Here is a 12,612-nt window from a genome sequence, read left to right on the forward strand (position 1 = left end):
AAAAGGAAGCGAGTGGTACTAAACAAAGTGAGGGGTACCATCTTCTATGTGGCATCTTGAAGCCTTTATATTTTGTAGGACGTAACTAACCAGTGCCAATCCTATGTGAAAATGTTGTTTCATGAGATAATTATTCATATTGTAATCAATAACAACAGATAATCATAGATATTAGCAGGCAAGCCGATGAACGAAACAAGCATCACAGTTTTGATGGAGGCAACTACTTGTTATTTGGGTTAGAAAAAATAGTTCAATAATATGCGCAAAACAGTAATCATAAGTATAGCAGCCATTAAATAGCTACTAAAGGAGGGGAGAGGTACTAAAGGAAGCAAGGGGTAAGATCTTCAATTCGGCATCTCAAAGTTGTTACATTTTGTAGGACGTACAGTACTGATCTTATGGGTTGCATAGAGGTCAGATACAAGAGATAATTATTTGGGCAATTTATCTACCTGACACTAATAAAATGTGCCTTGTCTGTAGGACACTTTAAAAAAAATCTTGTGTGCATGACACTATCTAGTGTCCTACAACCAAAAAAGGAATGCCATGCATACAAGAATAAAATTTAATAGTATCCTACAACCAATTTGATGAAAAAATGTTGTTCCCACACCAATTTTCCTAGTTATTTCATACCGAAACTTATAACAATGGGCAATCGCAAGTCGACGAATGAAACAAGCATCACAATTTTGACGGAGGCAACTCAGCTTGTTAGTTTGGTTTGAAAAATGATTGAATAATATGTGCAAAATGTAATCGTAAGTATGATATATGTTAAATAGCTACTAAAGGAAAGGAGGAGTACTAAAGGAAGCGACAAATACAATTTTCTACACAACACCTTGAAGTTGTTATATTTCATAGGACCTAACCGACCGGTGCCAATTAATCATAAGTATAGCAACAATTAAATAACTACTAAAGGAAGTGAGGGATAGTTTAGGTAGTTGGGGTACATCTTCTACATGACATCTCGAAGCTGTTACATTTTGTAAGACGTAACCGACCAGTGCCAATCTTATGCTAAAATATGTGATACATGAGATAATTATTACATTTGGTAACCAATAACAATGGGTAATCGCATATATTAGCAGTCAAGTCGACGGACGAAACAAACATCATAACTCGGCAACTGCTTGTTAGTTATGTTAGAAAAATTGAATTGAATAATATGTGCAAAACCATTATCATAAGTATGGCAGTGATTAAAAAAGGTACTAAAGGAAGTGAGTGTACTAAAGTAAGCGAGGGGTATGATCTTCTACATGGCATTTCAAAGCCATTACATGTCATCGGACGCAACCAACCAGCATCAATCTTATGTGGAAAAGCCAGATACGCGTGGTAATTATTTCATGTGGTAACTGATAATCACAAATATTAGCATGCAAACAAGCATCGCAGTTTCGCATAAGTATGGCAGCTGTCAAATAGCTACTAAAGGAAGTTGGGGGGGGGGGGCTACGATCTTCTACGCAGCATCTCCAAGCTGTTACATTTCATAGGACGTAACCGACCAGTGCCAATCTTAGTCATTGTGTAGAGGCTGGATACAGGAGATAATTATTAGGGTAATTTGTCTACATGATATTAATAAAATATGCCTTGTCTATAGGACATTGTTAAATTGTTTTCTTGTGTGCAAGGCACTATATAGTGTCCTACAGCCAAAAAACGAGTGCCTGCAGACAAGAAAACAATGTAACAGTGTCCTACACTCAATTTTAAGAAAAAAATAGTGTCCCTCACACCATTTTTCCTAATTAGTTCATATGGTAACCGATAACAACGGAAATTCGGCAACTACTTGTTAAAAATGGTTGAATAATATGTGCAAAACTGTAAACATAAGTATAGAAACAATTAAATAGCTACAAAAGAAAGAGAGTGGTACTAAACAAAGCGAGGGGTATGATCTTCTACGTGGCATCTCAAAGCCTTTATATTTTGTAGGGTATGGTAATCGATAACAACGTGCAATCACAGATATTAGCAGGCTAGCCAATGAACAAAACAAGCATCATAGTTTTGATGTAGGCAACTCGGCAATTGCTTGTTATTCGGGTTAGAAACAAAATGTTCAATAATATGTGCAAAACAATAATCATAAGTATATCACCCATTCAATAGCTACTAAAGGAGGGGAGGGGTACTAAAGGAAGCAAGGGGTAAGATCTTCAATTTGACATCTCGAAGTCATTACATTTCATAAGATGTACATTGCTGATCTTATGGGTTGCATAGAGGTCAGATACAAGAGATAATTATTTGAACAATTTGTCTATGTGACACTAATAAAAAGTGTCTTGTCTGTGGCACTTTTAAATTTTTTCTTATGTGCATGACACTATCTAGTGTCCTACGACCCAAAAATGAATGTACTGCAGATAAGGATAAAATTTAATAGTATCTTACAACCAATTTGACTAAAAAATGTTGCTTCCACACCAATTTTCCTATTTATTTCATATGGCAACTGAGCAATGAGCAATCGCAAGCTAACGAACGAAACAAGCATTACAGTTTTAATGGAGGCAACTAGGCATGTTAGTTTGGTTAAAAAAATGCTTGAATAATATGCACAAATTGTAATCATAAGTATGTTAGCCATTAAATAGCTACTAAAGGAAAGGATAAGTACTAAAGGAAGCGACATGTATAATTTTCTACACAGCATCTCAAAACCGTCATATTTCGTAGGGTGCAACCGACCAGTACCAATTAATCATAAGTATGGCAACAATTAAATAACTACTAAAGGAAGCGAGGGCTACTTTAGGTAGCAGAGGTATGATCTTTTACGCATCATCTCGAAGAAGTTACATTTCATAGGACATAACCGACCAACGCCAATCTTATGTGGAAATATAGGATACATCAGATAATTATTTCACATGGTAACCGATAACAACGGGCAATTGCATCTATTAGCAGGCAAGTCGACGAACAAAACAAGCATCACGGTTTTGACAGAGGCAACTCGATGACGGCTTATTAGTTATGTTAGAAAAAACGAATTGAATAATATGTGCAAAATCATTATCATAAGTATGGTAGTGATTAAAAATCTACTAAAGTAAGCGAGGCTACTAAAGGTAGTCGTTGTTTGGCTGTGTGTGCGCTGTCAGTACTGTGACAATCAGTTGCCAATATTTGCGGGTCGCATTAAGGGAATATGTGGTGTTGATGCTCGGATTTGTTGCCTTGATGGAAACGCTGAACCACCGGTTAGATCAACTCATGGGCGGTGTGGTATAGACATGCTCTTTTGCAGTGTGGCTAGAGAACATGTGGTGTCCAAGTCCTTAGGGCGGTGTAACATGATTGCAGCTCGAATATCATCACGCAGACCATCAATGCTCGTGAAAAACACCATGTAAAAGGCTGGATTGTGTGCCAGAATTTGATGCATAAGAGGCTCGAATTGTTCTATATACTTTGCCACCGATTGAGATTGTCGGATCTCGAATAGTTGCTTGATCTGACACCAGGTTGAGCAGCGAAAGATGATAACCGGAACTTACAATTTTCTAGGTAGATCGAGGTGAACTCGATTTGGGTGGCGAGCGAGGCTTCGGATACCAGATGTTACAGACTTGGTCCTAATCTAGGTGAAGAAGGTTCGAGAGGAAGATGAAACTGAGAGAGAGGGAGAACTTTTCCAGAAACACGAAAGAAAGTCGTATTCCTCCATTCCATTCACGAGTTCCAGCCTGTCCTATTCCATATCCGGCATAGCTTATATACACACTGACGCCGTTACAACTCACGCCCACATGACAACAACTAAACACTCTCCGCTCTCTGCTCTATGAGCTTCTGTGCTTCTCCGTTAGCTTCATCCATCGCCGTCGTCTTCACCTGCACATCGATGGTCCTGACAAGCTGTTTACTATAAAGCGTAGTGAATGTACTGCTAAAAAATGGGTCGATTTTCCTGGTGACAAAACGGATGAACTTACTCAGCAGCAGAGCAGGGAAACGTCATGATCAACATCACAAGAGTCAAAAGGCAGGCGATAAATACCCACGGGAATAGAAGCAAAGGGACTCGACTCCTGGGCACTCTTTTCTGGCTCGCTGCATCGCCGACGCGAAGGTCGATCAAGGGCTGCTGACCAAGGAAGCGAGCGAGATCATCCTCCCGTTGCTCATTCCATATCCTGGTACTACTGTTGCTCCTGCACTTGTTGCTTAGACGTTGTTGTGAAACTATTGAGTTGTTCGTAGTCCGTTCTTGGTGGTCCTTATACGGGATCAAGCTGGGATGGTATAGATCTGATAGGACACAGATTGAGCACGGTGTGGAATCATGTTCTTTCCTTCATTTTGGAGTGGGGATAGAAGAGCCACTGCCTAGTGTAACACATCAGGTCTGCCATCCGCACACGATGCTATGAACGACGCTGGAAAATTATAAAGAGAGATCCTTACACCTACATGAACTGCCACCCTGAGGTTGGTGCAACGGATCCAACTTAGGTCGACAGACAGAGCTGAGGTGGCACCTAGATCTGCTATAATCGTTGAGGAAGTTCGTAGTCGAGATGTGTTTACCGTGTCATGCCTCATAATCTTCAGGTCTCTGAAATCAGGGAGGAGATTTCAGACGATATATTATTTGCCCCGATGAGGAAAGGTTAGAGGCCAGGGCTTTCAATAGTGTGCTTCTCGGGTTTAAAGGGATGCTCGGTGGAGGAGGCATACGTAGCGACGGGGATGTCACCGACCATGAGCGGCGAAGGACGGCCAGTGGGTGGTGCCAAGGTGAGGGTGAACGGAGCCAGGTTACTGTAGCGATGGGCGGTGTTGGTGGACCCGACGACGAGAATACCAACGGAGACCGTTGAAGGCCAGCGGGCGGGGATAGTTAAGAGGAAGAAGAAAGAAGATGGACCGTAGGATGAAAATCATATAGATTACATTCGTTGAATGAAATTTTGCCTGATTTAAGATGTGACAAATAGCAACACTCTTACCCTGTCCTCGACTCCCTCCTCCTAGACTATATTTATGCGCGAAATTTATAGATCCCCTTTTCCCTCAATCTTTTAGGTGCATATACACACGTTTCTTTTCCTGGGGGAAAACTATTCTTTTTGTTTATCCAAGTTTTGCATCCATTTTTCATACTGGTGGTTTTAAATTCATCCGTGTTTTATGTATCGGGCTACCTTCTAATAACGCTTTTCGCCTTTTTTTGTGCTGGTAGAGTTACAAGTCTTTAATTTGCTCACTCGTCTCATCATCAATGGTTTTGATACTCTTAAATGCTTACTATCTTTTGCTATTTTCTTTATTACAGGATCTATTTTTGACAAACCATCCCGCTTTTAAAGCTCTGATTGCTAAAGCTGGGTCTTCTACATTGCTGTTACGCTCAGAAGTAGACTATCATGGCTCCGAAGGTACTGGGTTTAAGATTCCCCTAAATTTTGTTACCGGAACTGAATAGTAGTTTCTTTTCGGATCATGACGCTAGATTGTAAGTTATTTTAGTAATGGAATACAGGTTATACCCACCTCTATATCGGAAGATGTACACAGCTGTTTATTTTGTATACAAAATTCATGTTTGTGAAAAGATAAAAACAAACAAAGATCAAACATGAAACATACAACATCCACGTTTGTCCCATAGTTCTTCATATTTTTCATTCGAGCCACCTATCCCAAGAAGGATGAAATCGTAGTTGTTCATTCCTTCTCTATGGTGCTTTGTTTCCGAGAAAATTTTTTATTTATCATCAAAAGATAAGATAATTTTCTATATATAATCATATAAAATGAACTTTTTTATTTGCTATTACTTTTAATTTTTATTTTTCTCATTATTATCGTCTATTTAATCTATAAAAAAGACATATAAGAAAAACGACGAACTCAAGCGCGTACGGGCTGTGGGGTCGTAGTGCTGATGTGGTCATCCATGATGGGGAAATAAAGAAGCTTGTTTTATGAGATGGTATTTCATTTTGTTAGGTGATACGGAGAAAATTATCATGTCTTTTAATGATAAATAAGAAATTTTCTTTTGTTGCAAATAGACGCGGTCAAAATCACTCCGTATAATTTTTCCAAAAGAAAAAACTCCGTACAAGTCCCAAACGACCGAACCGGGCCTCTGTCCTGTAAACGCCGTGCCGCCAGGGAACCCTAGTCGCCGCCGGCCACCGCAAGCAGTTCCTTTCGCTGCCCCATCTACTCCCGTATCTTCTTTTCCCTCAGCGACAACCTCACATTGCTTCCTCGCGGCCGCCATGGCTCCGTCGGGTGGTGCCGTGGTGAAATTGGGGCTGCAACGGAGGCGCGGGCTTTGGCTTGCTTCATCCTGGGAGGTCGTGGATGGGTGGCGATGGTGCTGGGGCGACGGCGGCGGTGGCGCGGACGTGGGAGAGGATGGGAGAGCAGAGAAGGGCAGGTACGAAGAAGAGTGGTTGCGTCGCAGGGCTGGCAACCCACTGCCAATGTGACAAAACATTTGCCGAATAGACTTGAAATCTCCACGAGGCATTCTGTGTAAACTAAACCAGGTTAGATTATCCTCCTACACACGCCAATGCCGTCTTAAAAACAGGATTAGGGGATTAAATCGTTTGATATTGCAAGTTTAGCGGCTTAAAAGACCAGTTTACAGTTGCAACTGGTCATTGGAAGCAGGCTTTTTCTTGAGAAAGTGGCATGGAGTAGAATGGGCTTATTCGGTAATCTTACAACGAAGCAGATAATCTGATTGTTCATCTCCAATCTAGCATGCGTACACCAATCCAGTAAAGCACCTTTCTTAAAACACGATTCATATAGGGGTAAAAACCTGCATAAGCCATGTGTACACCAATCCAGTAAAGTTCCTTTCTTAAAATACGATCCATATCAGGGGGGAAACCTGCATAAGCATGAGGCATTGCCGAATCAAACTCCATTGGTTGAAGCATTTACAAATAAGAACCTTTCCAAGTTAGTAAAATAGCTGAGAAATGAGTAGTCCAAACAATTTACAAATGAGAACCGCCTTTTGACTTTTCCTCAAAAAAGAGCCATTTATTTCTCTCTTGGAAGGTACTCATGTTAAGTTCTTGTTTTCAGCAGTTTGCATGTGTTCTTCATTGGTTTGATGTGTTAGTAACTGGTGTTGTTCAGAACTCTGTTACCTGCACATTGATACCATTTAGTTTAACTTTACCTTTGCCTTTACCTTTTGCAGGATAGCTTCAGCTTGTTTGCCCTATTTGTCTTCTTTATCACTAGCTCTGCTTTGGCTGAATCGGATATAAAGAATTTATATGCTCTGAGGGACACAGTCACTAAACAAAAAGACCTTCGGAATTGGTTTGACTCAGAAACTCCTCCATGCAACTGGTCGGGCATAACTTGTGTGGGACGTACTGTTGTGGCCATAGACTTGTCCTCGGTGCCACTCTACGTCCATTTCCCGTCATGCATCACTGCATTCCAGTCACTTGTTCGGCTCAACTTCAGCAGATGTGGGTTTTCCGGTGAGCTTCCAGAAGTCTTGGGGAATTTGCAGCACCTCCAGTACCTAGACTTGAGCCATAATCAGCTAACTGGGCCCCTGCCTGTCTCATTATATGACTTGAAAATGCTGAAAGAAGTAGTGCTAGACAAAAACAGCTTGTCTGGACAATTGAGTCCTGCCATTGCTCAGCTTCGGCACCTCACAAAGCTATCCATAGCCATGAACTTCATATCCGGAGAACTTCCCCCAGAGCTGGGCAGTCTGCAGAACCTAGAGGTCCTGAACTTTCAGATGAACGCATTCAGTGGGTCGATACCAGCTTCTTTCAGCGATCTGTCTCTGCTCTTGCACCTTGATGCAAGCAAGAATAAGCTCACTGGATCAATATTCCCGGGAATAAGCAGATTAGTGAACCTATTGTCACTTGATTTCTCTTCAAATAGTTTGGTGGGGCAAATACCTAGTGAGATTAGTCAACTGGAAACTCTGGAGCTCTTAGCTTTGGGGCACAGCCATTTCACTGGAAGCATTCCAAAAGAGATTGGTAACCTGAAGCGGCTACAAGTACTTGATCTCCCTGAATGCAACTTATCAGGCACCATCCCTTGGTCAATTGGTGGTCTTAAAAGCTTACAGAAACTTGATTTATCAGGGAACAACTTCAATGCGGAACTCCCAGCATCTATTGGTGAACTGAGCAATCTGACCCTGTTGAGATTAAATAGTGCAAGGCTAAGAGGGAGCATACCAAAAGAACTTAGTAAGTGCAAGAAGCTTACTCTCGTACTTCTGTCCTACAATGCCTTCACTGGTTCTATACCTGAAGAGCTTGCAGGTTTAGAAGCTATTGCCGTATTTTCGGTGGAAAAGAACCAACTGTCAGGTCACACTCCAGATTGGATTTGGAACTGGGGGAATGCTGTATATATATCATTGGCACTTAACAAGTTCAATGGTTCTATCCCTTCTGACATCTGTCAAGTCAACTCTCTGCGGCAACTCAGCTTGCATGGTAACGATCTGACTGGGAGTATCCAGGAGACAATTAAAGGATGCAGGAAACTAACTGGACTGAACTTGCAAGGTAACCATCTTCATGGTGAGATACCAGCATACTTGGCTGAGTTACCACTTACAAAACTGGATTTGTCCTACAACAATTTTACGGGAGTGTTGCCTGGCAAGTTGTGGGAGTCATCAACCATTTTGGAGATGGCTCTCAACAATAATCAGCTTACTGGCCCTATCCCTGAGAGCCTTGGTAAGCTCCACAGCTTGCAGAGGTTGCGGATGGGCAGTAACTGCTTGGAAGGACCTATCCCACGGGCGGTCGGTGCTCTAAAGAATTTGAAAGAAATATCACTTAATGGAAATAGACTATCTGGGAACATCCCACAAGAACTCTTCAACTGCAGAAACCTAGTCGAGCTAGACCTGAGCTCTAATAATCTGACCGGACCCATCCCGAGATCCATCTCTCACTTGACGTTGCTCACTAGCTTGGTTCTGTCCCATAACCAGCTCTCTGGTTCTATTCCTGCTGAGATTTGTGAGGGATTCAAGAATTCAGCTCACCCTGACTCGGAATATTTGCAGCACCACGGCTTACTTGATCTGTCATACAACCGCTTGACTGGTCAGATCCCGGCAGCAATCAAGAATTGTAGTATTCTGGTGGAGCTACACCTGCAAGGTAACTTACTGAATGGCTCTATTCCTGCAGAGTTCAGTGAGCTGGCAAACCTTAAAACCGTCGATCTCTCTTTTAATTCATTAGTGGGACCTATGCTTCCTTGGTCTACACCTTTGGCCCCCCTGCAAGGCCTTTTTCTGTCTAATAACCACCTAAATGGCAACATTCCTGATGAGATTGGCCGCATTCTTCCCGACATTGCAGTGCTAAACTTATCCAGTAATGCATTTATGTCTACTCTACCACAATCTTTACTATGCAGCAAGAGCATGAACAATCTGGATGTCAGTAACAACAACCTCTCTGGTCAAATCCCATTATCTTGTCCCGGGGATGAAGAATCCTCGAGCTCACTGGTCTTATTCAATGCAAGCAGTAACCATTTCTCAGGGAGCCTAGATGAGTCTATCTCGAATTTCAAACAACTGTTTTCTCTTGATATCCACAACAATAGCCTCACTGGAAGCTTGCCGCCAGCACTGTCCAATCTCAGTTATTTGAACTATCTTGATCTCTCAAACAATGATTTCAGTGGTGCCATCCCTTGTGGTATCTGCAATATATTTAGCATCACGTTTGCCAATTTCTCTGGTAAAAATATTGGCATGCATAGCTTGTCAGATTGTGTTGCACCAGGCATTTGTGCTGCTAATAGTATCAATCATAAGGGGGTTCATCCACCTCATGTAACTCTAAGAGCAGGGGCCATTTGTGCCATTGCACTCACCATTGTCATTGTGTTGGTTCTTCTGGTGGTTCATGTGAGACGGAAGCTATTGAGAAGCAGATCATTGGCTCTTGTACCTGCTAGCGAAGCCAATGCTACCATTGAGCCAACCTCCAGTGATGAGCTTGTAGGAAAGAAGTCATGGGAACCTCTGAGTATCAATCTTGCAACATTTGAGCATGCATTGCTGAGGATCACCGTAGATGACATCCTGAAAGCCACTGAGAATTTCAGTGAGGCACACATCATAGGCCGCGGTGGCTTTGGGACTGTCTACAGGGCAACACTTCCTGAAGGCCGGAGAGCCGCGATCAAGAGACTTCATGGTGGTCATCAGTTCCACGGTGACCGTCAATTCCTGGCTGAGATGGAGACCATTGGAAAGGTCAAGCATCGTAACCTTGTTCCCCTACTTGGCTACTGTGCTTGTGGCGATGAGCGTTTCCTTATCTACGAGTACATGCATCATGGGAGCCTTGAGATGTGGCTGAGGAACAAAGCAGATACACCTGAAGCACTTGGATGGCCGGACCGTCTCAAGATCTGCCTCGGTTCTGCACATGGGCTCATGTTCCTGCATGATGGCTTTGTGCCCCATATCATCCACCGGGACATGAAGTCGAGCAACATTCTGTTGGATGAGAACATGGAGCCAAGGGTCTCTGACTTTGGCCTTGCAAGGATAATCAGTTCGTATGAGACTCATGTCAGCACCAATGTTGCCGGCACGCTTGGCTATATTCCCCCAGAGTACGCGCTGACAATGAAATGCACTGCAAAGGGGGATGTCTACAGCTTTGGAGTTGTCATGCTGGAGGTGCTCACTGGGCGGCCACCTACAGGGCAAGGGGAGATGGAAGAAGCGGGTGGGAACCTTGTTGACTGGGTGCAGTGGATGATAATGCACGGTCGGGAGGGTGAATTGTTTGATCCTTGCTTGCCAGTTTCAGGCCTGTGGCGAGAACAGATGGTGTGCACCCTCGCCATTGCTCGGGAATGCACTGCCGACGAGCCATGGAAGAGGCCGACCATGGTGGAGGTGGTGAAGGAACTCAAGATGATTCAGCTGATGAAACGTGAACCTCACAGCCTCCAGGGACATGTAGTGCAGGCATGATCTTGGGATGCACTACTGGTAAGTTTTTTCTTATGCATTGCTACCAGTAAATTGTACACTAATGGCAAATTTCAGATACACACTAATGGTGCTACTATTCAAGATGTATGCCGAACTAATGTTGTGGTCTTATTTTATTTGCATCCATGTGTTTTTTACTGTCTCTGATAGTACTTGTGGCAATATGATTGAATCATTGAATGTGGGTTTTACAAGCTCAGAAGATGCATCGATGTTCTGATTTGTTTAAGTGTTTCATAGAAACTACCAGTACTAAGCTCATGCTATTTTCACCAGATTCAGCTCTTCTGTCCTTCTGTGGTCTTACGCTGCTAATATTTGACAAAAGTTTAAACATATTTACCTGGATAACTGCAGTCAGCAGCAATGCTCAAAATTGTCAAATGCATTAGCTGGAATCTCTGGGGTGTAGAAGTGCTAGAATATTGCATTTTCATACAAAATAAGTGCTTATACTGTAGTCTGTACGCGCCTTGACAGTAGCATATGCTTATTCTGTAGCTTTTCATTGGCAGCTTGTATTTCCTGGAGATGATCTTGGAGCATACAACTACACCCCAACAACTATTTTTTCAGCTTCACAACGGCTTCTGAAGTGGAGAACTTGCCAGTAGACCTTGAACCTTTCATCTTTGTCAGGCAAGTGGACATCACCATTCATCAATGTGCTCAGGCAAAGAGAACAAGTCACCAAAAACAGAAATAAAACTTATGGCCAGATTGGTGCCCTGGCTGTGTCATGTGTAATTGTCTATGCTATTTGTACTGCTGGTCACTGTATTTGACCACCTTACAATGAACATCGTTTTGCCGCCGGGCAATAAAATGTAACTGGAACTATCGCATGTATTGCAGTATTATCATGTTGCGTCTGCCTGAACCTGTCAAGGCAGTTGTCAAACTGTTGTTAAAATCTTTACTATCTGTCAGTAAGCGACATGATTAAAATTTAAACTTCAGACTGTCAGTCCCTAAAGCCATTTAGAGCCGTAGATTCCTGTAAACATAAATTTCATTGCTACTGTGATTGCATCTCTCATTATGATATCATCTGAGGCCCTGAGCTGAGCTCTGGCTGGGTAAGCAGGACCAAAGCCGAAATGATGAATGGTTGCGCTCAGGCGGAAGCACCCAAATCTGAAAACTCCCCAGCGAAATGTTGAATTTTGCGGGCCAAAATCCGAAGCCGCCCAGGCCCCAAACCCAAACCAAAACCAAACTCGAAGTAGCAGCAAGCGGGAAATGCATGTGCGCTAAACGCTCGAACCGAAAACAGAAACGGTCCGCAAACCATACCCCCACCGACAACCAGGTCCCACAACGGACAGCCAACTCACGCACCGCACACCCGTTTCAACCAAAATAATGCTACTTAACGAAATTCTTGATTTATCATTAAAAAATTATAATCCATTTTATACCATCAATTTAAATTTTTTAATATTTAAGTGTTATTGCTGTCATAACAGAAATGACGTTGTAACACACAGAAAATAAAAAATAATTTCCTTTGTGTTGTTGATAACCAAGCCCCAAAGAAAAACACTTAATCTACATTATCA

The 12,612-nt window shown here is 42.4% G+C and overlaps 1 protein-coding gene across 1 annotated transcript; it reads left to right on the forward strand.

Annotated features, from left to right (window-relative positions):
- Positions 1-6,115: 6,115 nt before the first annotated feature.
- LOC133922476 (leucine-rich repeat receptor protein kinase MSP1-like) lies at positions 6,116-11,994 on the forward strand. The gene is made up of 3 exons (XM_062367836.1): positions 6,116-6,436; positions 7,220-11,047; positions 11,566-11,994. The coding sequence occupies exons 1-2, from the start codon at positions 6,371-6,373 to the stop codon at positions 11,027-11,029; spliced, it is 3,876 nt and encodes a 1,291-aa protein (XP_062223820.1). The 5' UTR covers positions 6,116-6,370; the 3' UTR covers positions 11,030-11,047; positions 11,566-11,994.
- Positions 11,995-12,612: the final 618 nt, after the last annotated feature.

This window comes from Phragmites australis, chromosome 6 (genome assembly GCF_958298935.1).
Source record: "Phragmites australis chromosome 6, lpPhrAust1.1, whole genome shotgun sequence".
Taxonomy (NCBI): Eukaryota; Viridiplantae; Streptophyta; class Magnoliopsida; order Poales; family Poaceae; genus Phragmites; species Phragmites australis.

Excerpts from the sequence above, each read along its gene's own strand:
- LOC133922476 (XM_062367836.1), top strand. The coding sequence starts at position 6,371 with ATGGTGCTGGGGCGACGGCGGCGGTGGCGCGGACGTGGGAGAGGATGG. Across the intron at positions 6,437-7,219 it reads GGGAGAGCAGAGAAGGGCAG|GATAGCTTCAGCTTGTTTGC; the intron begins GTACGAAGAAGA and ends TACCTTTTGCAG.